Source organism: Condylura cristata, unplaced genomic scaffold (genome assembly GCF_000260355.1).
Source record: "Condylura cristata isolate star-nosed mole 26May11 unplaced genomic scaffold, ConCri1.0 scaffold00031, whole genome shotgun sequence".
Classification (NCBI taxonomy): Eukaryota; Metazoa; Chordata; class Mammalia; order Eulipotyphla; family Talpidae; genus Condylura; species Condylura cristata.
Window position 1 is genome coordinate 13,507,521 of NW_004567132.1, and position 25,975 is coordinate 13,533,495.

Here is a 25,975-nt window from a genome sequence, read left to right on the forward strand (position 1 = left end):
TAAAAAGCAAAATTAGGAAACAGTGAGATAGGAAAAAAAGCTTTTAGAGCTGGTATGTTAAGATTTTCATAAATGATTAGGAAGGTGGGTTATAGGAAGAACTCTTTGTATAAGACCATTATTTGTATTTCCTGTAAGGTGTCTCTTCTTTACTCATTGATCAACGGCCTGAGTAGTAATATCCAAAAAAAAAAAAACTCAGAAAGTGATGGGGAAGTAGTGGGAAGTAATTAGTTGCTTTTTAAGAAGCAATCACTATATACAAGACAAACAAAATTCACTTCTGAAAGGACTCATTGTCCAGTGACTGGGAGAAAAAGACTTTATGTCTTAGGAACCACTGGGGTACAAAATCCATGCACTGAGACTTCAAACAGAAGTTTGCTAGAAATCTCAATGCTAATTAAAGCTGTTTTACTAGCAAGGGCTAGCTGAGCACCTATTTTGCAAGAGAAGTTTCTCTGTAATTACACATTGTTGCTGACATGCTCCTGCCAGATATAATTGGTTAAACAGGTAATTTCTCTCTACACATTCTATAAAAAGGTAATTATTTCAATGCTATCAAGGGTAAAAACAAAAACTCAGCTACTATCATTGCAAACAAGAGGCTAATTATTTTTAGTGACCTTGGGGAAGACTTCCTTCTTGAATTTCCTTTTAAGGAGTAAGCTCTTCTCCCCTCTGCACATTTTCTCCTTCCAGAAAACCACATTTACCACCCAAACACACAGCAGAATTTCAAGTCAATATTAATTCAAGACTAAGAAATGAAAATGGTAAATTAGAAAGAGAAATAATCATGACTTAAAGTATACTAAAGTCCAAAATTTTATAAGTTCAATGTTTGAAGACTAACTTTAGAGGAATAATGCCTATTTCTTTATAAAAGTAATCATTATTCAAAAACTTGTTAAACCAGATGATAATTTAAATTCTTAGGCCAGCAAATATTATATATTAATAATCAGTTAGTGTATCATTAACTGGCAACATCTATTTGAATGATGCAAAGGCATGTAGCTCTGTTTTTAATAGATAACATGGAATATCTGTAGTCCAGGTGATTTCCAGAAAGCCAGACTGTTGTCTCAGCATTATTAAAGATTTTTATAGATATGGACTGCAAATCAGTGGCTAAGAGCACAAACTCAAGTTTCTCACAGAAGGGGTAGTTAAAAACCTTCACTAGGAAACACTTTGGCAAAGGAAATTCTCAGGAATTGTTCAGTTCTTTTCCTTCATTTGATATATATGGGTCTGGGAAGAGGAAAACATTTACCTTTATGGGCCGAAGCAGAGATCGCTATAGGGGCAAATTCTTCCAGAAGATCAGTGGTAGGGTTAGAAAGTAGAGAGCAATCAATCAGGGAATCTTCCCCGGTGAGAGAATCTGAGTCCAGATTAACAGCATCCAGGTCAGGGATGGCATTAAATGATACACACAACATCATGAGATTAGACATTAGCCTTAAGTCACTGCATTTATGTGTTATAATACAAGCCGAAGTAGGAGAAAGAAAACCAAAGGAAACATATTAAGCATTCTGGATTTCTATCTACAGAAGTATCTTTTCAGATTCTTTGTACATTAATACATAAATATGAAAGAATTTTTTGCTCAGAGGTTGTTGATTTATATCTGGATGCTAATATAACTTCAGCAACTCAGTTTAGTCAGTATTGTTTGACTAAAAGGATTTTGCTATTAAAGAGCATCATTTATATTTTCCTTAAACATTCATGGAACAAAGTTACTATAGGATGAGATGTCCACATTGGACAGGGTTTTCTCTGGCTTATTAGCAGAATGACATAATTAAACATTGCTGTCCAGACTAAACAAGATTCCTACTCAAAATAGAAAGATACTGCCTCTTACTAGTATTCTTTAAGTTTAAATCGTTCCTTTGAACATAAGATCTTGCTTTTAGTTAAAGAACAAAAGACAAAATTTAAAGTTCAAGCATTTTAACACTGTTTTTCTAGGAAATTTTTCTAGAAGAAAACAGTCATGTATGTACTCATCTGCCTGTTTTGCTCCCCACTTTGCCTCTGGTGAATGCTCTCACCACTCCTGCACCTCTGGCCTGTACTCTGATTCTGTATGCATAACTAAATAAAATCTTTTTTAAAATATTTATTTATTTATGCATATAAGAACTAGGGTGCAGAGTTGCAGGGGAGGTGAGAAGAATCACCAGAGATTTGGGAAGCAGAACAGGCAGATCTACTGAAATATACTGCTAGCAGTAGCAATGCGTGAGACTGGAGAGGTCTGCTGCACCATGTGGCTCAGCTCCCTGGCCTGCAAGGATCAAACCCATGCGGGCAATAGCTTGATAGCATTGTCTTTAACCCCTGTACCACTAGGGAGGCCCCCAATATGGACCTAATTAAAATGAAGACTATCAAAATCACATTAATGAAATTCTACAAAGAGTGAATTCTGAAATTATTGTGAAAGCAATACTGGATCCAGGGAGGATTTCAACTTTGCAAAAATTTAACATCAAATCACCTGCATATGATGAAAACACTGCGAGGGGAAATGAATGTCAACGTATAGAACATGAGCTATTTGACATGACACTATTAGATAGGAAAGACTGCTCAGGAATCTAAGGGCATCCTTATGGCTCAGCAGAGATCTTTACTTAGGGAAGTGGAGTGAATCTGTCACCAACGGAAAGAATCTTGAATAAATAAATACTATAATCAGAGAAAACCCAGGGGTCACTTAAAAAAAAAACAAACAAAAAAACATGGCTCCAAAAAGTACTCTGCCCACTTTGGTGACTACAAGTATGTTGGTGAGGAAATATATTACTCAAAATCTAGAGGATGGGGCTATAATACAAACCATTCACTCTTGGAGGAACTAACTTAAGTTGGCTGCAAAGTAAGCCCAGGTTCATCTGCTGTAGGGGGAGAGATGGGCTCTGAGGCTCAGCACACTTGACCCATTCATGCAGCTACCGAGACACCTGACTGACCTGTTCGGTTTGAGGTCACAGATTCCGTCTGAGAAGAGAGGCGCTGGGGCACTGGAGGCTCCAGCCCTGGTATGAGACTCTCAACAGCAACATCAGCTTTTTCTTTTGTAAAGGCATTAAGAAAGAAGAGCAAAGTGTAAGGGAAAGGGAATCAGATGGCTCCTTAAACAATACTGTCAAGGCTTTCCTTTATAAGGTTCTAAAATGCCAGTGTCAGTAAGAAAGAAAGTACAGTTACTTCATTTCTTCTGTTTTAAGTGTCTGGTCTTCACTGACTGAGCATCTATAGGCAAGTTTAGTCACTTGGGGATAGTCCCAGTGATTCTCAGTTTTTACAGATAAATGAAGAATGTGAGCCCCCCCATCCTCACCCCACCCCGCCCAGCAGATCTCTTCCAGGTCAGAAGACACAGACTGAAAAGCACTTTAGCATCTTCTGGTTATTTTGGGTACCTCAGGGATAAACTTGAGAATAAGCATTTGCTATGTCTTGCAAAGACTACCAGTCCATCTCAACCCCCATCTCACAATGCAGTTGGGAGGTACTCTGCCTGTGAGACATCTAAGCCTGTTTCCCTGGATATTTTAGAGGTCTTGACTGCCTTGCAGTGGAGCACAAGAAAAAAGCAGAGTGAGTAGACCAAGGTCCTGGCTGGACCTTACTTGTGGGTCTTCACCATTGGGCAAATATTTTCTGTAATTAATACTTGATACATACAGAGATCTTCTAAAAAAGAATCTACTAACATTCAAAACCAGCTTATTTCATAAAGTTCTTGTAATCAAATGTGAAAATTTCCACATTCCTCCTCATTCATTACAGATTCAGGAAAGGCAAAAAGAACAGTGCCCTTCCCCTAGAAGGAAAATACTATTTTTGTGGTGATAAGAAGTAAGAGCAAATAGCCTTGGATTCTGGTGAGCACAAGCTTCCAACACCAGGAGGTCATATAGCATTTCTAATCCTCATCAGGGCCATTCGTTAGGAAGCTCTAATCAGTTATTCTTGAAAAAGACATACAGATCATACATGACTGAAGAAACAGAGATGTTGACTTTACCAATTACAGGATCAGAAGTGCTACCAAAAGGATCTGTCATAGGCAAGAGGTCAGGGAGCAGAAGAGAAGTGTCAGGAGATTTGAGGCCCTCAATTAGTTTTTCTAGGTTGGGCAGAGAAATAGAAAGAAAGAAAGCATAAACAGAATGAGATATTAAGCAAGGTGATCTTCCACTGTTTTCTTGCAAACATTTTAGATGGTCGAAATTTTGTATGGATCCATTATCTTACTGAGAATAAGTTTTCAATGTTTTGAAGTTTATGAATAATTATTTCCCCAATTGAAATGATTACTTTGGGAAACATTCAAGATGCTGCCTGAAGTTTGTTTCTAAATTTCAGGTATAATTTACACTGAATAACTGTCATTAGTTTTAAATACACAATTGGATGTTTTGATAAATGTATACATTCATGTAAACACCAATGAAATAGGGATTTTTTATATCCCCCAAAAAACCCTTATGCCCCAGACCCTGGAAACAATGATCTGCTTTCTGTCTCTACAGTTTTACCTTTTCAAGCCTGTCCTATAAGTGGAACTATACAGTATATAGTCTTTTCTGCCTAGTGGATTCCACCATGTTATCACATGCATCAGTAGATTGCTCTGTGTTATGCTGAGAAGTGATCCATTTTCTGAATGGATTTTGTGGATTCATTCACAAGTTGATAGACATCTAGTTGTTTCCAATTTTAGCTACTGAAAAGAAAGCTGCCATCAACATTTGCATATAAGTCTCTGTATTCAAATCCTTTTCTGGGCTTAGTTCTGAGTCTCTGTGCTTTGGACTTGGATTTAAAAACGGTTTATAATGCACTAAAAGAATCAATTAAATCATAACTAAGTTAACTTCAACAATCATTTGTTGTCTACCAACTAAGTCTATGACATACTGGTACTCACTGGTTTATGATCAAATCTCACACAATTCACTTAAGCCTGCAGATGGATTTTTTTTTTTATGTCTTTTGGCTTCAAAAACAAATAAAAGGACATTAGAAGCTACCATATTTGTCACGCCCAATAACTTAAATGTATGACAACATGGATACATTAAAATCCTTCCCAAATAATTCCTTTAGCCTTGACCTGTCAACAACTATGAATTAGCCTTTAACCTATCCATGATAGCATATAATTTGAGTCACAGGCTCTCATAGGAAAAGGAAAATTAAGAGCTCATATCCCCTTTTATTCTCAAGGAGACTGTGGTTACATAAATTCTATAATTTGCCCAGTTCAAGGCCTAGCAATAATGTTTATTCTATTATAGAAATAAAACATCATTAAGATGAAGCTAAAATTAAAATTTTGCAAAAAAGAAACAACAAAGATTTCAAGTATTTGTCTATAACATGTTAATTAACCTATATTCTTATAGGCCATCAGGAATCAAGATAAACAAGGACTAATAATATTTTTTGAGGGATAGGAATCTAATATTTGGTCATCTCTATTTAATTTACATATAACTAAAATGATGAAAGCAAAAATGGATTTTCAGTGTCTTGGCAAGATAATTTGCTTTGATACAACTAACACTACAGAAAAAGATATTTTTATTGATGAAAACCACTTACCATCTTTTTAATATATACTGTCATACTGAGATATCTTTGAATTAAGTGGTGATATGTTACATTTCTTATTTACACCTGATTCATATTGGAGAATGGAAGGATGAAAGAAGTATCTCAACATCAGGGGGAACAACCAGGGTACTGACCAGGTATACAAGTGTAATCATATCAGCATTAATCTTGCTCTGTATCTCACATTTTATTATATTAGAAACATCTCTTATAATTTCCAGTTTGCTAACAAATTTTCAGTTTGCTAATAGTTTTTCCCAAAGTTCAATTTTTTCATTCTTCTAATTAGTTGTTTTTGTTTTATCCTCCAAAAAAGTTATCTTTCAATTAAAGTATGTAGTTATATGCTTTTTCTACTTTTAGTACAAATATATTTGAAATCTTAAAAAGCAAAAGAACTAAAGATCCAAATTACTTGTTTATCTTTCATACAGTATTTCTGACCACAAAACTCATAGACCAGCATTCTTCCAGAATTTGAACTTTAGCCTTTCCAGTGTCTGGTTGTTCCTTACACTTCTGACATTACCTCCTCAACTGTAAAAATGGAGAAACTTCCCCTGTCTTTTTGTATTGGTTACTCAAGTATCAATCAGCTCCTCTAAGTTTACTCCTTACTCCCTGCCACATTAAGAACCTTCTGGAGCACTAGGTGCTCACTTGTCTTACAACCCTCATCACATGGCTAAAGGCCGGGAAGATGCCTTATTAAATCTTTTCAGTCCTTTCTTCTCTGTCTTTTGGCTTCACCAGGGAAGTGGGGAGAATAGGGCATCAGCTGGAAAGAGTAAGGTACTTCAACAAAAATCTAATTGTTAGCATTTAGCAAAAAGCACATGAACAAGGTTTTTTTTTGTTTTGTTTTTTTAAAGGGTGTATGTGCATGGTGTTGAATAAGAGTTGTGGTGGTAAGATGGAACTGAGTGGGCATGGAGTAAGTTACCAAATTTAGGAAGGCTGATCATCAGACCAAACCTCAGAGAAAAAGAAAAAGGCAGTTCACATATATAAAGTGCATGGTCACTGCTGCTTGGTAATACTCTAACATTGGAAATATGGTAGGTGCAGCAGAAAACAGTAAGAGCAGGCAAAAAACTAGAGTGAGGTGATAGACCCACACACAGCAGGAGGATAGCATGTACAGAAACAGTTTCTTTTACTCCCAGTCCTCTCAAAGTGAGAGCTCTCAGTTACTGAGTCTTTGTCCCCTATGTGCCATTATACAATGGCCATCACTTACATTTGTAGAGTTTAATGTAAAACACTTTTCTTTATTATTCATAAACATTATTCAGCAACACTGCATGTAGGAATACTGATACTATGGGGCATGTGACTTGCCTAAAGTTATATAGAAGGGACATGGCATATCCTGGACTTGATATCAAAGTTATTTCTACATGCTTCCAAAGGGTCTATAGTCTCCAACAATGGAAGAAGAGCCTCACACTGATACAGTCCCATGGGCAATGGTCAAGATATCAAAGACATGTTGGTACTAGAAAATGATTTTATCCAATTATAGATGAAGAAACCAGCTCTAGGAAGGTGAAGCAAATTGCCCAAGAGTTACAGTAAATAAGCTTCAGAATCACCTGGGCTAGGTCCCAGATCTTCAACACAGTAAAGCTCCAGTACTCTGGTTTAATTAAGGCTTTGATTGCCTTAAAATGTGAAGACTATCTTATAGTTAATGGCAATTTTAGTCACTGTGAATGAAGAACTCAATAACAGGATGTCATAGGAGACAAAAAAAAGAAAAGGCTATGGGAGGCTGAGAGTCTGTAGGTCATATATAGCCTTGAGAAATTCTATGTACATCAAGCTCTAGCCTTGATAGTCTTCATTTTACAAATTCTATCTATAAATTTTATTCCTCTTGCAGTTTTATAAAAACACTCTGAGGTCATATAGCCTGATGAGGAGGTAGGGAAAAGCAAAACAGAGAAAAAAGGTAGTTAATTCAGAACCTCAATCAAGCTCAACTGCTAATAGTTATTATACAAAGGCTTAAAATTCTACTGAATCACATAAAATGTCTTCTCTGGATGCCATTTGCAAAAGCAAAACCACATTTCTGGGTCCTGTAAAAACTGAAATGTATACAGACACTCTTATTCTCAATCACACAAAGTGATAGATAAAACCATAACATAATTCCTAAATTGCATTTTCAGTGATTTAATCTTCTGAAACATTCTGCAAGAATTTTCCATCTCCTATATGGTAGAACCCAGTACCTGAGTGCACCGACACATCTGGCCAGAAGAAAATGGTCCAGTTTTGTATCTATTCCTAGTCTTCTTCATTATGTTTAGAACTGGCTTGAGACTCTAGATTTTTGGGGGGGGGGGGGGAGGAGGAGTGGGCAGGGAGAATACTTGGATCTGGGAGGAGTATTATGTATTTGATCTTTCATAGTGATATTGTACATTTTGGGGATTTTAGCTGGGGTCAGTAAAATTCTCCTAAATAAATAAGCAACATGGTAGAGCCAAAGAGCATGAATTTAAGTTTAAGTTATTTAACCTTTTTAAGCATCAGTTTTCTTACCTATAATAAAGACTAACAACTACTTTAAAGGAGTACTAGGATTATACAGGAATACTTATCAGAATTAATCTGTGTGGATGTATATAAATTAAAGTGCTTGGTTCATAAAAAGATTATTTTCTTAGAGAACTAGGTAAGGGTTTGTGGACTTCTCTGAGATGGCATTTGAGGTTCAAATGGTGAATGACAAAAAGGAAGACTTGGGGAAAAAGCTTTCCAGGCAGAACACTAGCAAGTGCAAATGCCTTGAGGTATAAACTGATTTAATGCTGCTGGAGGAGAGATTAAAGGGAAGAATGTTAGGAGTTCAGATTAAGGAGGAAGCCAAGGACCAGATCAGTTAGAGCCTTAGAGATCATGGTAAGAAATAACGCATTTCACTCAGTGATATGGGATTTAACTAAAGTACAAGGGAGTAACATGTCTGACTTGTTTTCAACATGTAAGTCAGGTCTGACAGATCAGAAAGCAAATTAAGACACTCCTGAATTCTTTATTAGAACATTCAACTTTAATATATTTTCCATTAAAATACAGATGGGGTCATGACTTAAATGGTATATTTACTACCAACTTGTATACATTATTAAAGTGTTATGTCAGTAACACTTTCACAAGAATGTGCCAGAATGAGAGAAATTTGGAGGATCCTGTGCCATATGGGTTCAATCCCCTTATAACTCAACCATAGAGGCTATCTGGAGCTATCTGGTAAGTATGTCTGGTTTCTCATCCCTGATCCAGAAGGCTGATGTGACAGCTGCAAAGGACAGCAACTTGGTTGTGTGTCCTCACCTTCTGGCCTGTGGCAAGGGGTAACCCTTCCAACTTCTGTAGCCCATGGACTATCTAGGAAAGAGCAAGGCAAGAATCTGAACAGGTGTCAGAGAGTATTCCTTATCTGTTGTTATGACTGCCACAACAGGAAGAAAACAGCCAGTGGTTCAAAGTCTGCTTTTTCAGTCTCTACTTTTCCCGTTTTCTGCTCAAAACTGTCCTGTTCTGTGAGGTATACCTTAAGGATGAAGTAGAGAAATAAACTACTTGATTCTCTTTCCTTTTCTTTAACTACTCTATTCCAAATTATTTCTCTGTGATTTTAGGTATTTTTGAACTACATTTGGTCCAGCAAGCTATAAATTTACACAATATTACCAAATCAAAACATGACTCAATCCCTTAAAAAGGTCAACAAATTGTCTACAAAAATAACTGTTGGTACCCCTGTTGCAGTCTGTCTCAGTATATAGAATAATGTATGCACATCACAATCACTTCCAATCTTGAGATAATCAATCGAATTCCTTTAACATTCTTGGAGAGAAGAAAAGTCAAGCAGATCATCTTAGTTCAAGAGCAAGAAAAAGCATGTTAAGAATGAGGAAAAGGGGAAGACAATTCTGATAATCCTTTCCAAGTCTACTCCATCTTGACAGCAAGATGACCACCAGATGCGTCTAAGAAGTTAGAGGCAGTTTCTTTTTAAGACACTCATAGAGAGGAGAAATAGTGGCTTCTTTTCCTCACATTTGCTCTCTTCCTCACCCCCAGAAGGATAGAAAGGAGAACAGGAAGAAAAAATCTTTGGCATTCATGACCTCTAAGTGGAAAGCATCCAAATACAGTTTCAAAAGCTGGTTCAATCAAACCACATTGAGCATTTTTTACTTTGTTAAGATTGCTGACTTAAAAATCAGGATATGACAGATCTAAAGGTATATTCGAACTTTTGTAGTCTAACTTACTTCACTAAGGACAGTGAAGCTAGAAAGGTTTTCAGGTAGTAGAGCCAGCAAGGTAACCCAGCAAGGTAACCCAGGCCTCCTGACTCACATTTCCTTTTTATTATGTATTTTATCTTATAAAATAAAAGCATATTATAGGAAAATAGGAACTAGAAAGGAAGTCACCCTTAATCTAATCATTATAACCACTTGAGCATTTTGTGCTCTTCTATCACATGCCTCCCCCCCATTGTTATAATCATATTGGACTAATGTTTCCAATACACAGGCCTTCATATTACATTAACACAGTCAAGGATTAAAAACTGAACACTGACATAATGTGGAATACCATTCAGTATAATGTAAACTGATTTTATTATCTTCTCTAAGATGCTGAAAGAATGCTGCCCATCTTATTAAAACACCGTGAAAACACCAACACCAGCTATTATTAGTCCTTGGAATTCAGATCCTTTTAAAACAGAACTCTTAAGAGGTCCTGGAATATAAGAACCAAGCTACTTAACCTCAGATCAGTTCTATTTACCTACCTGGTGCATCAGGTACTTGAAGAGGAATGAAAGGATCAGAAACACTTAGAAGTGGGAGGCTAGAATCCACAGTCTGCCCACCCTTTCTTTTTTCAGCTGAAGTTGGTTGGAGGAGAAGGAAAGATCAAAGAGACAAAAAAAAAAAAAAAAAAAAGAGAGAGAGAGAGAGAAGCAGAAAACATCAAGTAAATCTAGATGAATTTATCATCTATTAACTCAACAACTCAAATTACAGAGTAAGTCTAAACTTAGAGGCAGGAAGAAGAGGGATAATTGGATATGATCCAATGTAACAGCAAATCCTTGCAACATCCTTTCAGATGCAATTACTGATAAACCTAGGACATAGTACAACTGATATTCAACTTCTTCCTTGGATACTGCAGTGAACCCAGTAGGTACACTGGTCTCCTGACTCACATTTCCTTTTTATTATGTATTTTTCAGAATATGTAATAAATCCTCTTTCAGAAATCCTGTAGGAATTACTATTCATATGTTTTGACATGTAAGTATTGTCTTTTTAAAATTTTAGTCGAGATATATATATATATATACACATACATAAGTACCTCCTAGTACCCATCACCCTGTTAAGGTCCTTAAGGGACTAAGTCCCATGGTCTCATCAAACGTCTAATAGAGTAACAGGGAGACACATAGGAAAAGACAGAAATAAACTTGCAAGGTTATATAAGCCCCTAACCTCTAGACTTTATCTAATATACTAATAGTATTCATTCTTTACAAACTAAGTATTGGTTCACAGAAATCTATACATTCTATCAGTTTGAAGGGATCTTAGGATTTTCTAATACAATTATTTTCTGGAAAAGAAAATAAAGATTAGAAGAGACCAGCCAAAAGTCATCAGTAGAGACAGGATCAAAACACAAGTCTCTTGGTATCTAATTTACTATTCTTTAAATTGCATTTTAAAGTTGAGAGTAATAAATTCTCAATTTGCCTACTATAAAGCAGGTTAAAAAAATTTTACTTTAGGGCCTCCCTGGTGGCACAATGGGTTAAAGCACAGCACAATGAAGCTACTGCAGCCACTGCAGCACAAGTTCCATCCCCAGCCAGGGAGGTGACCTAGGTGGTGTGGGAGACCTCTTCTGACCCACCTGCTGCTCCTCTCAGCAGTGTATTTCATTACATCTTTGCCTGTTCTGCTCCCCACTCTGTCTCTGGTGAATCCTCTCACCCCTGCACCTCTGGCCTGTAGCCCAGTTCTGTACGCATAAATAATCTTTTTAAAATTTTACTTTGAAATAATTAAGGAATTATTTACTCAGCTTCATAGGAAGCTGCTAATGCGAAGAATACCATGACCGCTTTAACCAGCTCTCCCAATATAGCCATACAAATACAGTGGTTTAGTAAGGTTAACAAGACTGAATTCTGTTTGCATCAGTTTTCATGTGCACTCATTTCTGTGCAGATGCATAGTTCCCTGCAATTTTATGCTTTTAGTAGATCAGCATAAGTACACCACAACAATAATACACAAATGCTCCAGCAAAACAGAACAAACAAAACCTCCCGCATGTACTCCTTCACAGTCCCACCCACTCCTTACTCCTGTCCCTATGTCTAGGAAACTACTAATCTGTTCTCAATCTCTATAATTTTGTCATTTGGAGAATGTTATTAAAGTGATTTTAACTAAGCTTCTTTAAAGGTAGACAGACGAAGATAAGGGTAAAATCACTGCTCGTAAGCCTCTGGAATATTTTTAAATGAAATATATTTAAAGAACAAATTATAAAACTAAATATATAATTCATTTTTGAAAATGTGTGCAGGCAGAAATAAAATTATGATATAAATACTGCAAAATGTCAGAGATGCTTTTCCCTTACAATGGGATCATGAGTTGTTTTGTGACATCTTTGGGCTTTTAATCATTTTCCCATATTTATGTTTATAAGTTACCAGGAGGAAAGTATTTTAAATATCCAAGAAGGATGTGAAAAATTTTTTTTAAAGATTCATTTATCTATACATACAGAGCTGGGGCATAGGCCAGAGGTGAGGGTGGTGAGAGAGGATTCACCAGAAACAGAGTGGGGAGCAGAACAGGCAAAGATGTAATGAAATACACTGCTGAGGGGAGCAGTGGGTGGGTCTGGAGAGGTCTGCCACACCATGTGGGTCACCTCCCTGGCCGGGGATTGAATTTGTGCTGCAGTGACTGTGATCACTTCATAATGTTGTGCTTTAACCTGTTGTGCCACCAGGGAGGGCCAATGTCAAATTTTTAATATCTAACCATTCCTCCAATGTAGAGACATAGTTCATCAATATTTTTGCAGCTTTTAGAATAAAAATGTTTAAAACAATACTGTCACATCCTCCTCAAACCACTACGAACATTGCTGCTTACTGTATGAAGGTTTACAATGAGTCTGAGCTCAACGAGAAAATTTATAAAAAATTGTGCCATCCTGCACTGTATACAAATGAACACACATTAATTTCTAGGATTGAGATGTAATCCTCTTCCATTTGTGTAGAATGAAGATGTCACACAAAAAAAGTTCACATCATAAGCAAGAAGAAAGGAAAATACCAAATGTTCATAAAACAATGCTGGGTAAAATGAGGAAAATATGAAGACACTTTGCAGTGTTTGTAAAAGTCTAAAGCATTGATTTACAAGACTCCTAAGATGTGGTTCTGACTACATCTTCTAAGACAGGCTGCCCAGATACAAATCTCTATTCTAACATTCTCACTGTGACTTAACCTCTTGTGGTTAACCTCTCACTTTACCTCACAATCTCACTGGCTGAGATAATGTACAAAAAACACTGATTCAGTGGGAGTATTAGCAATAAAAGTTCACTATTATTGTAGTCATAAATTTATGCAAATATGTGCTTTTTTATGACTGGGCCTTTAAACCCTTAAAGAATACACTGCCTTTTACAATCTTCAAAGTAAACATAAAGGGAAAGAAGAAAAAAAAAAAACCTCCAAACTAAAAAACAGCTGATACAAACAAAATATAACCATGTGTGATAAATAAGAACCATGCATTAAAAGTGGGGATGAATTTAAAATGAATCCAAGTTGCTATCCTTTTGCAAAAAGAAACCCATCTGATTTGTTCAACCAATCAGTACAACAAGCCAAATATAGTATGCTCACTCACTGCTGGAATTCTGCAAGAATGAAGACTCTCGTAGAGCTTATTGCATGACTCCCTATCCAGGACCACAGTTGGTCATCACTGTGATGGCCTAATGTCAAGGACAGTGGTCAGTACTTTGCATATCTGGTACATCTGATGAATTATGCAGCATATGAAAACTTCAACCATTAAGAAAAGGTGTTGAAAAATTTGAAACTTGAGCAAAACATCAATAAATTTTTAAAAATATAATCCATCTAATATAAAAAGAACCTTCCATATAACCATATGTATCCATCTAAGATACCTTCAATGTCTAGACCAAAATATTCATAATGAGAACATTATATAAAGACTTATGAGATATGATTACAACTCCAGCATTTTCTTACAAGGGAAACATACACCCATTAGAGAGCATTCTTGATAAAACAGTATAAGCCTCAAAGGTAGGTTAGGGTGTGGTGGGGCAATTGGAGGGAAAAGAGAAAAAAGAATATTGGAGTATCTGTGAAAAGTCTCCCTGGAGATTATAATTAGCCTCCCTTCCCTCTCTTCTCATGGTTACAGAGAGAAAAACTTTAAATATCTTCATTATATATTTTTAAAAGAGTTTTTAAATTTTTGGTTCCTCTTGTTATCAACAAAGAAAACCAGGAAACTATAATCAAAAACATAAAGGCAAAAGTTAAAGAATTAGAAGAGAGAAAAATAGCAGATTTTAAAAAACTAAGAGTTGTCTTTGAAAGATTATAAAAAAGCAAATTTCTAGTTAGGGTCAGCAAGGAAAAAAAACCAGAAATACATGCAATTAAAATTGATGTATTCGAAGAAAGTACTATAAAAGATTTAAGCATTGTTCTAAACCTGCATTTTATTTTCTAGGAAAATTTTACTAATTTTGTCTGGTATATTAGTGGCAAAAATTAACTGAGTAAGTAGCAGAAAACCTGAGAAAGGAAGCTCTAGAGCCAAAGGATCAGTGTCCATGCTCTGTACTTAGCAGCTGTATGACCCAGGAAAAAGGACTGGTCTGTACCTGAAATCACCACTCTAGCTGATATGGAGGAGATGGGCCAACGTCAAAGTGTTGTGGAGAGAGTTAAGTGAAAAACTGGGGAAAATACTTACATAAAATAGCCAAATGTCTTACAAATTAATAAAAACAATATGAACAAAGAACATTTTTTTTAAAGGAAAAGAATACGAACAATACAGATTCCAAAAGAAATAAAAATGGCAAGTAAACATCTGTTTATAGTCTCTGAGTTTGGATGGGTAGAGAAATGGGAAGTGGGAAGTGAGAAAAATAAAATCTGGATAGCTTTTTTAAAGGGCAATTTGGAAATATCTACCAAAAGTACTCATATACACATATCTTATGATTCAGCAAATCTTTTAGAAGTATCATATAGAAATTAAAAGGATATAAACAGAAATTTGTTTCAAGATTTCATATGCTGAAAAATTAATTGAATTTAAATATTCATCAAAGGGAACATTAAATATTAGATGTTACTATTCTCCCATTAAATCACATTTGGGTTCATATTTACTACTACTAATTCCCATGGGATATCTGTAAAATAAAGTGTCACAGAAAGCCTCTTTTTAAAAAAAGCACTCGGCTAACAAAATTAAGATCTATTCATATAAATGAATTCAATACAAATACTTAAAAATCATATTTTAGGAACTTCTTTAATGATGTGGGGAAAATGCACCAGTGAAAAAGTTAAGTTTTATAATATAATTATATAGATGCACATTGAAATCTTAAGCAGAGGCTGAAAGTTATATATTTAATTGTGGTTATGTATTTTTGGTGAGAGGGGATCTATAACTTTCATTAGACTCTCAAATACACTGACAATCCTAAAAAAGGTTAAATGACATTAATAGACATCAAAGTGGTATCCCTGGGCTATGCTTTTCTATAAATTACTACGTTTTATATAGTAAGTATATAATTTTTATTAATAAAGGGGAAAAGTTTTTTATTATTGTTTCTATAATTTTTTTTAAAGATTTATTCGTGCATACAGAACTGGGGTACAGGCCAGAGGCTCACGGTGGCGAGAGGCTTCACCAGAGACAGAGTGGGGAGCAGAACAGGCAGATCGAAGAACACTGCTGAGGGGAGAAGCGGGCGGGTCAGGAGAGGTCTGCCACGCCATGTGGTCACCTCCAGGGCAGGCGGGAATCAAACTCATGCGGAAGTGGCTTTAGCTTCTCAGTGTTGTGCTTTAACCCACTGTGCCACCAGGGAGGGCCTGTTTCTATAATTTTTTAAAAGGCTCATTTAGAAAGATAACTCCCTTTTCCTATGTGGGTATAACACACGCATGCAGTTCAGTAGCATCTCAAATGTAAGACAGAACACCTAATTCTCATAATTCCTCCAATCAATACAATTGCAAGTGGTTAACAGAGTGGTGTTCCTCAAGAGGAAATAGTTGCTTAACACATGTCCACAAAATACCAGGAACACATCCTATATATTACCAGGTCATTCTGTCAGGTCATTCTGTCATTTGAATTCAAAGTGATTTTAGGTTTTTCCTCTGTTCCTTTTTTTTTGGTCTTTAAATCTTTTGAATAAAGAAAACATAAGTTACCATCAGGATTTGTACTTCCCTGCCATGAAAGAGTTATTTGTGGTGTAGAAATAGTGCAGAGGTAGGAACAGTGAGCTTTGTGTTTCAGGTATTGCTCATACTAACCGGTTCCAGTAGAAAACGAGGAAGTGGCAAAAGCATCATTTTGGGTTTGTTGAAAGCCTGGGATCAAACTCTCAGCTGAACCCCCCAGCTTCTCAGGATGTTTGCCTAGAGGGGAACACACCATTCAGTTCACTGCAGCAGAGAATCTCAAGGTTGACCCACAAATGTTGGCGGTGAAAGGCACCCTAGACTTCTTTTACTGCATCATGGCAACACCTTAGCTATTTAAGTCCTTGCAAGAGAACAGCTGAGAAAAAGTAAGGAAGTTTTAAGACTCAAAAGACAAAAAAAAAATTAATGTTGCAAGAGCAAGATGAAAAAGAGTCCTGGCAGTTGGTTACACAATAATGTGGGTGTAATTAACACTATTGACCTGTACACTGAAAAATGATTTATAGAAATTTTTATGGTCCACATACTTTAGCAAAAAAATTAAACAAGTAAATGAAAAGCAACCAAAGAGATAGAGCCAAAGCCCTAAAGCTTGAGCACACTGCATAGGACAGAATGCCTCCAGCCCTTACTCGTGTATTTATTTTTATATAATTCTAATGAGTTTGGGGATGTGCTTCCCAGGATGAAAAGAGATAAACAGAACACATGAGAAGTGGAAGTGGTCAGTATGGCAATAGTGAAATGCTGGAGGAACAGGCACAATGACAAACAAGGAGAGGAGAGAGAAAAACATCATTATTAAATGTCTATTAAAACCAGACACAAGATTTTTATAATCAAGTGCAAAAATATTACAGTTTTCTATTTATATTCTAGAACTTTTAAACTCCAGAGCACTATCTGGTGTATGTAACAATGAAACAATTTTGACAATCTGTTGCTAAATTAAGTTAAATCATATGCCCTCTTTTTTGTTTCAAAAGGTAAGAAAGCAATATAGTTTTAAATAATATTCATAAAATAATAAAGCTAACATGTATGGTCAAAGTTTCTAGTATTCATTTGGATCTAATAATTCCATTATCCTGTGAGTTTATTTACAGTGCCATAGTCTTTACAGAATGTATTATATTGGACAATTTTCCCAGGTGTGTGTTTTTTGTTTTCCAAAGTGCGTGTGTCCTGTTTTTGAAATTAGACTCTGAGTTTTTATAGGCAGGAATGGCAAATCGATTCTCTGTAGTAAGTCAACATTAGTACATACGCTGATCTGTCCATGTGAGGGTAAAATCATAGGCAAGTCCCTTCAACTTTCTGGGATAATAAATTCACTTAGAACAAGGGAACTGTCACACTCCTCCAAGGAGTGACCATTGTTGACACTATCCTTCTGACCTATGCTGTACCTCTGTCTAATGCCACAACAGACCAGAATTTCTGGAGGACAAAAAACTTTACTGACATGGTAAATAGTGTATCAATTTTAACATATTTCCAATTTAAGCCTCTGATGGAAAGACTGAACCAAGCTTATATTTTTACATGCATATCTCTCTAGAGTTCAAAGTATCACAAAAAGACACCAGTAACTCACCTTCACCTAGTTTGGCAAAATCCTTATTTAGCAATTCTTCAGCTGTCAGTTTGGAGAAATTGTCATCATCAAATGGATTCCACGTAGAACCTTCTGATGGGTTATAAACATTTTGCTGGGAGGTCCGAGGGGAGCCTGATGGCGTGGTGGTTGCAGACCTAGGTTGGTTCCCATCCCCGAGAAATAAAAAGACAAATAAAAGTTGAAAAGGATCAACCTACTTTCTCTTTGTTTCAAGATCAAATTATTTTCTGAATCAAACCATTATGTTCGATAGTGTTTCTAAAAGTAACAACCGCAATGACTGACTGAGGAGGGGATGGGCCTGAAAGCCTCCTCTCACTATCACACATGTCTCAGGATCTAGTATTCATAGAATGAAAGGTCATCATCAGAGGTCATCATCACAATTAAAGCAGTTACCACTGTCTTGTGCTTCTAGGTATCATTACTTAATTTTCTTCAAACATCTTTCTTAATACCTTTTGTATTTAGCTAATGATATAAAGATTGTTCATGGCACTCTATGTCAGGCACAGAGTAAGTCACTGGATTTTCAGAGGTTACAACACCATCCTTGTCTTGGAGGAACTCACAGGCTAGGTCACTAGATACACAGATAGTGATAATGCCATGTGATACATGCTAAAAAAAAAAAAGGGTCGGATAAATTTTATATGATACCAGTGGAAATACAAAAGGAAAAGTAGCTTCTTACATACATGGTGATAAATAAATAAACATTTCCTAAACAGACAAAAAGGACAACAGCAGTATGGGGAGATGACATAGTATGAAAGTAAAGATGGACATTCACAAGTCTGCCAGTGTGATGAAATAGGTCTTGATCTGTTAACCAATGAGTTTAGACAGGCAATGGGGAGCCAATGCAAGGCCTTCAGTATGTAGAGAATTGGTTAGATCAAGAATTTAGAAAACACTCTATAAAAGTATGCAATGGATGAGAGAAGGGGAACAGTGAGCTAAGTAGGAAACTGTTTCTTTAGAATAGTTCGATCCATACACTATAGGCAATTTCAGTTCATTATTAAACACGTGTATAACACCACACATAATTCTACACACGGCTACATACATATGCAAAGCATCACACAGTAATGGCCTCTGGTAGCCCTCACCCACAAAAGTATGAAGGATAAATGGGAAGCATCACATACTTGGATTTATTGAGACTGGCTTCAGCTGCAGCTGCCTGGAGCAGCTGGGTTGATTTGCTGGCAGGAACCCCAAAGACTGCACTGTGGGTTACATCACTGAGAATTCGCCTGTGCCCAGCACGTTGGGTCTTGGGGGATGATGGAGGAGTGAGAGAGCCAATTTTCTGCCCCTGGACAGCAGGGGGCGGAGTTGTCTGAACCTTTGGCTGTTGTCTTCCTGGGGCTTGAATCTGCTAGGAAGAGAGATTAAAAAGTATTTCATAAAAAAGAGAAAAGCAGGGAGAAAGGAAAATCAAATGAACAGTGTAACAAAAAAATGCCACATGAACATTAACTTGTGATTAAATGGCTGAGTTTATCAATAATATCCAGAAGAAAATAAAGCAGATTTTGTAAACTTCTGAGCTACAGTTTTGGGACTGATACCGACATAGTATTCATCTGGTAGGTACTTGTATGTAAATTTCAATTTTTTTCTGTGTGATGCTTTGCATATGTATGTTTTTTTCAGAAACAATATAAAGAGTCACCATATGCGATTCAACCCAGAATTTGACCACAGAACCTACATCCAATTCTAAAGATATAGAATGTATCTTAACTTTTTACTTCTGGGATCACAGAAGTAAATGCATTTCAGAATGCCTACAAAGGGCAGGCTTTACAATTCCCCTTCCACAGTCAGCAGCTAATGAAGACACACCTCCAGGTAAAACATATTTGAACTGAAAGATTTCTGCTAAGAGATCCCTGAGTCTATGACATAGCTTAAGTTACTAATTAGGAGTAAGTTAGACAGAATTCCACTCTGATTAATAAGTTACAGTGCTGGCTTTGTTTAAGATTCGACATCTGAGAAAATGCCACAGCATTGGGACAGGAAGATTAAATTGTTCCAGTCTTCAGTTTGGAAATGATGCTGAAGATCCAGGCAAAGAATATAATAAGGAAGAAAAACATTTAAAAGCCCTGAACATGACTGATTTAATAACACAAGTTTTCTTGAGATGTGGGTGTTTTTCTGAAGGCAGGACAAACTGTCATAGGAAAACAAAAAGGTGGGAACATCCTTGTGGCCACATGGTTAACCTTTAAGCATAAGCCATGATCTACAAAGTGCTGTTATCAAGAAAATGAACAAAACTAATATTAAGGCCACCTAACCCTTAATCCAGAGATAAAATGTTTTTGGCTATTTAATGTCTTGGGTATTTACCTATCCCTTTCCACCAGGCCCTCAATTCCGATTAGAGCTGTCCCTCCGTGCTGCACCTCAGTTCTCACATTTTGTGTTTCAAAGGGAGGCCCTGAGTGAGAGAGAGAAATGAAACCAGAGGTTCAGCTACTTGGGTCAGGATGCTGACAGGCTTGGGAACTTCTGTACTTATACAGACTGACTTTGAATTTTACTGAGATAGGTTATGTGTCTATGTGCATATATAACTATTCGCCACTAGGGAATAACAGAATAGAAGGTTTTATGATCTATCACAGTTGGGTTAGAAGGTAAAGCAGCTGACTGTATCTCTGAGGAAAAAGAAGAGCACTCTATGAAGAAGACTAGAGTTCCTGCCCCACAACTTTTCAAGATTATACCTACAACAGTGACTATAGGAGACAGTCATTATAGCTCAGGACTTCTTTTATGCACAACACGCCTTTTAGTTCAAGATAGCATTAGGAAGGAGGAGGAAGAGGAAGAGAGACCACAGGGAAGCAAGACAGGTATGTACCTTGCTGTAAGAGAAAATATATAATATAGAAGAGAGTCCAATTCATATCAAGGAATATAAGAACACTGACAAGAAAGGAAAAAGCACCCATATCTCCACTCCACCTCTCTAGAACAGTTTTTATCTCTTTTGTATTTTTTTTAAAGATTTATTTATTTGTACATACAAAACTGGGGTACAGGCCAGAGGCTGAGGGGTGGTGAGAGGATTTACCAGAGACAGTGGGGAGCAGAACAGGTAGATCGATGAAGTACACTGCTGAGAGGAGCAGCGGGCGGGTCAGGAGAGGTCTGACGTGCCATGTGGAACTCCTCCAGGGCAGGCAGGGATCGAATTCATGCGGAAGTGGCTTAAGCTTCTTTGTGCTGTGCTTTAACCCACTGCACCACCAGGGAGGGCCCTCTCTTTTGTATCTTTTATTTGTCTTTTTCTAAGCACATACTTTCCCATATGTATTAACATCACCATATGAGCATTTTCATACTGTTTGACAGGCTTTATGCCCATGGTTTCTAATGACTGGATAGTTGGGATGGTGAAAAATTCAGGTTCTCATTCTCTTGGCTATTTTTAAGATGGCAATAAAAGTATCAGTGGCACACGGCCATCTTATCTTTGCAGATTAATGTTTTAAGATATGGCAGGGTATTGTTTACATCCACTGACTTGCTTCTCTAGTTAAGTCTTGCCAAGGATCAAGGAGGAAGGGTGGGTCGGAGCTGAAAGTGCTCTGCCTCCTGGCTGAAGTATGTTCTGTTCCTTCTCAGTTCCACACCAACCACCCCTGAGCAAAGCGCTCAAAGAATTTTTTCATCTAAGAAATAAAGAGACAGCTTATAATTCATTCCTAAGGAAGTGGGTACTTTTGTTCAGGGACAGCAGAGGGGAACCTCTGAGAAGTCAGCCAGTGGCACTTGATGAGTCCATGACCCTGGAAGAACATTTGCTGTTACTACTGTGGAATCCAGGTGAGGATCCTTAGGTTCTTGCCCCAGCTCTGTTGCTGTCAGTCTGTGTGTGTTAAGTAATAACATTCTAGTCTGAGCCTCAGTTTCCATTCTATAACCTGAGAAAACTGTACTAGATAATTAAGATCTCAACAGTATCTCATACCGTATTTTTTCAATTCTTTTTCCATAACCAAGAAAAATTTTACCTGTTGTTAAAAATACAAAGTAGTTGTGTCTATCAAATGCCTGCAGGAAGAATAGTTGTTTCGAAATAGAGGTGTAAAAACACTGAACACACTTAGTTTAGACTTAAAGAAGACAATCTATTTACAGTATTGCTTCCTTTTAAAGGGGTGGAGGTTTTCTGTTTTAAGATGGGCGAGAAAACTATTAGAAAATAATCCTCAGAAAGATGGTTTACTTTTCCTTTGTTCTGGACTTCCTTGGAATAAGAAAGTGGTCATGATACGCTATGAGCTGGGTACCTAAAATGCCTTTTTCTATCACTATAAAATTTTCTACATTCAGAAAAATATGAGTAGAGAATTAAGGGAGCATATCAGACCAAAGTACAATGTTCATAAGGATGCTGAAAAAGTCGAGGTCAACCCAAGAGGATCTAGGAGTTCTGATGCTATACTAGAAGTATATATACTAGTATACATACTAGAAGTACCTAGAAGTAGACACACCCAATTTTTCACTTGACAAGAAGGTGCAAGCAGTATTTACATGTTCTCATGCCCAGAGGGATTAAGAAATGGTCGTAGGCAAGCAGGCCCTAGAAGAGTCTGCATGACAGGTGGCTGGTAGTGTCACCCAATAGAAAAGACCAAATACAGGACTCAGGGTAAAAAGGAGCATTTCTCACAGGCTGGAAGGGTCACAGTGGTCAAACTTACCCTTGACGCGGGGAAATGGATTAGTTTTAATCCTACCTTACTCCTTAATCACTCAACAGGACACTAACAAGAGAAAATAAATAGCTTTTTCTGCCAGTCTAATTTTAGAGTGATAAGTTAGAATATTTATCTTCGTCAGCAGCCTAAAATGATACTTTAAAAACCTGTCCTCTATAGAATACCTTATCTCATTGTTAGCTATATCAAGAAAAGATAAGATATTTCAGTCCAAGCCATGTGGAAAAGGCTAGGCCCTCTAAGGACTCCCCTACTAGCTGCTGCCCCCTCTTTCCAACCATCCCCTAGCCCTTCCGCTTCTGCTGAGTCCAGCTGATTCTTACTGCTGGTTCCTGGGCAGGGGGAGGCTGTGGGGTGGTAGCTGGCTGGGCCTGGGGCTGCTGTGCTGCTGCCACAGCAGTTTTCTGCTGCAAGGCAGTTGGCTGAGTCAGCAGCTGCTGTTGATGCACGTTTGTGGCCAGCTGCTGTTGCTGTTGTTGCTGCTGCTGCTGGTAGAAATTCTGTATCAGCTGCTGTTGAGAGCTTCCTTGGGATGCCACAGGGAACTGAGCAATTGCTGGTTGCTGGGTTGCCTGAAACTGAGCGACAAAGTGCAAGAAATGGAAAGTGAAAAAAAGCCTGTCTGAGAACCACATTACACAACAGATGAATGTCGCAGGAAAAACTACAAGCAGAGCTGAGGCCAAAGGAAAAGACAGCAGGAAATAATTAGTTTGGCCTAAAAATTCATTAGGGGAACCTCAGAGCATTAAAATGAACATAGTAGCACCTTATATTGTCAGGTTCTGTCACTATGCTGCCTTCCGCATGGCGAACTGGGCTTCCAAGTAGGTCTGTGTAGCTAGTCTGAGAACATCTATCTGATGTACCTGGGGCGCCACATACTAGAGTGTAACAGTAGCCACTAAAAGATCTCTGAGTCACAGAAGTAGCCAAGATTAAAATGCTTCCTACACTCACAGGAAAAAGCAATTATGACATTGAAAGGAAGAATTAAATGTGCATACAGTGGTTAAATCATCTCAAGTCTTTCTGGAAATTATTTCCCAATAGCTCTATATTCTTTTATTTATGTATGTTTTATTATTGTTTTATATATTTTTTATAACTGTCTTAATTTTTATACAACGTATGCTTTATCATCTTGGGCGTTAATCCCTATGAAATTCCCACCACCAATTCACCTATATTCTATCACCACAGTCCCTTGTGCTCTTCCCACCCCTATTTTGATCCTACTCCCTCCTCCCCTCACTGCAGAGGGTGTCTGATTTACAGCTGCCTTTTGATTTTGGTTTTTACTTTATTATAATTATTTTTATTTTTCCTGATCCCTTATTTAGATCCCCTACAACCCTCTAAAACCATCTGATTTTTTTTTCCCTCTGGTTTATTTCATTGAGCAAGATCCCTTCCCGCTCCATCTATGTTCCTGTGAAAGGCATGAGTTTATCTTTTTTGATTGCAGAGTAATATTCTATTGTATATATACACCACATCTTCTTGATCCAGTCATCTATTGGGCATTTGGGTTGTTTCCATATCTTATCTTTTATAAATAGTACTGCAATAAACATAGGGGTGCAGGTATCCTTTTGAATTAATGTTTTGTTGTGCTCTTTGGGTAAATACCTAGAAGTAGAATTGCTGGAACATATGGAAGCTCCATTTTTAGTAGTTTGAGGAACCTCCACACAGCTTTCCATAGTGGTTGAGCCAGTTTGCATTCCTACCAGCAATGTAAGAGGTTTTCTTTTTCCCCACGTCCTTGTCAACATTTGCTGTTGCTAGTTTTGTAATATTCTCATTGCTGCAAGATGGTATGTCATTGTGGTTTTGATCTGCATTACCCTGATTACAAGTGATATTGCACATTTTTTCATATGCCTATTGGCCATTTGTATTTTCTCTTTGGAGAAATATCTTTTTAGTTCCTTTGCCCATTTTTTTTTTTAATTTTCTCAACTTCTTTTTTTATTCAGAGACTGTTATTGAGATTCATTTTTATTTTTTTAAAAAGATTTATTTATGCATACAGAACTTGGGTACAGGCCAGAGGTGCAGGGGCAGCGAGAGGATTCACTAAAGACAGAGTAGGGAGCAGGACAGGCCAACTGATGAAGTACACTGCTGAGGGGAGCAGTGGGTGGGTCAGGAGAGGTCTGCCGTGCCATGTGGATCACCTCTGGGGTGGAGATCGAACTCATGCTGAAGTGGCTTTAGCTTCTTAGTGCTGTGCTTTAACCCGTGAGCCACCAGGGAGGGCCCCCCTGCCCCCTGCTCATTTTGACTGGGTTTGTTTACTTTGTTTTTGTTGTTTTATCAGCTCTTTGTAGATCTTTGCGATTAGTCCCTTACTATTAGTATTGTGTGCAAAATTTTCCTTCCAATCAGTGGGTGTCTCTTTGTTTTGGGTAGTGTCTCTTTTGCTATCCAGAAGATCTCTACTTTGATGTAGTTCCAGCTGCTTATTTTTTCCTTCACTATCTTGGCTTTGGGTTTCATTCTTCTATATATAGCTGCTCAGTTTTCCCAGTACTATTTATTGAACAAACTTTTCTTGTTTTATTGCATATTCCTTGCTCCTTTGTCAAAGATTAGCTGTCCATAAATCTATGGGTTTATTTCTGGGTTTTCTAATTGATTGCATTGGTCTGTGTGTCAGTTTTTGTTCCAGTACCATGCACTTTTGATTATTATGGCTTTGTAGTATAATTTAAAGTCTGGGAGTTGATACCTCCATTCCCCTTCTTTTTAGTCAAGAGAGCTTTGGCTACTTGGGGTTTTTTTGTGGCTCTGTAGAAATTTCATCAGTATTTGTTTTATTTATTTATTTTTAAGATTTCTTTATGTATACAGAACTGAGGTGCAGCCAAAGGTGCAGGAGTGGTGAGAGGATTCACCAGAGACAGAGTGGGGAGCAAAATAGGCAGACTGATGAAGTATACTGAGAACAGTGGGCAGGTCAGGAGAGGTCTGCCAAGCCATGTGGATCACCCCCAGAGCTAGGGATTGAACTCGCCCTGAAGCAGCTGAGGCTAACTTGCAGTGCTGTGCTTTAACCCACTGCACCATTAGGGAGGGACTGTTCTATTTCTTCAAAGAATATATTTGAATTTTTTTACTGGAATAGAATTGACTCTATAAATTGCTTTTGGTAGGATGGTCATTTTTTTTTAATTTTTTTTTTAAATTTATGCATACAAAGCTGGGGTACAGGCCAGAGCCGCAGGGGCAGCGAGAGGCTTCACCAGGGATGGAGTGGGGAGCAGAACAGGCAGATCGACAAAGTACACTGCTGAGGGGAGCAGCAGGCGGGTCAGGAGAGGTCTGCCACGCCATGTGGTCACCTCCGGGGCA

The 25,975-nt window shown here is 37.4% G+C and overlaps 1 protein-coding gene across 7 annotated transcripts in view; it reads right to left on the reverse strand.

Annotated features, from left to right (window-relative positions):
- AAK1 (AP2 associated kinase 1) overlaps nt 1-25,975 on the reverse strand; it is a 158,708-nt gene that overhangs the window by 17,234 nt on the left and 115,499 nt on the right. For 2 of the 7 annotated variants that reach the window (XM_012731498.1, XM_012731499.1), the window contains exons 13-20: nt 22,939-23,193; nt 19,013-19,245; nt 17,835-18,010; nt 16,346-16,450; nt 10,484-10,579; nt 4,058-4,159; nt 2,997-3,098; nt 1,283-1,393 (exon numbers count right to left, since the gene is read on the reverse strand). In XM_012731498.1, the coding sequence (XP_012586952.1) occupies nt 1,283-1,393; nt 2,997-3,098; nt 4,058-4,159; nt 10,484-10,579; nt 16,346-16,450; nt 17,835-18,010; nt 19,013-19,245; nt 22,939-23,193 (1,180 nt within the window). The remainder of the gene's footprint in view (nt 1-1,282; nt 1,394-2,996; nt 3,099-4,057; nt 4,160-10,483; nt 10,580-16,345; nt 16,451-17,834; nt 18,011-19,012; nt 19,246-22,938; nt 23,194-25,975) is intronic. The other 5 variants (XM_012731501.1, XM_012731504.1, XM_012731500.1 and 2 more) reach the window with 4 other exon arrangements.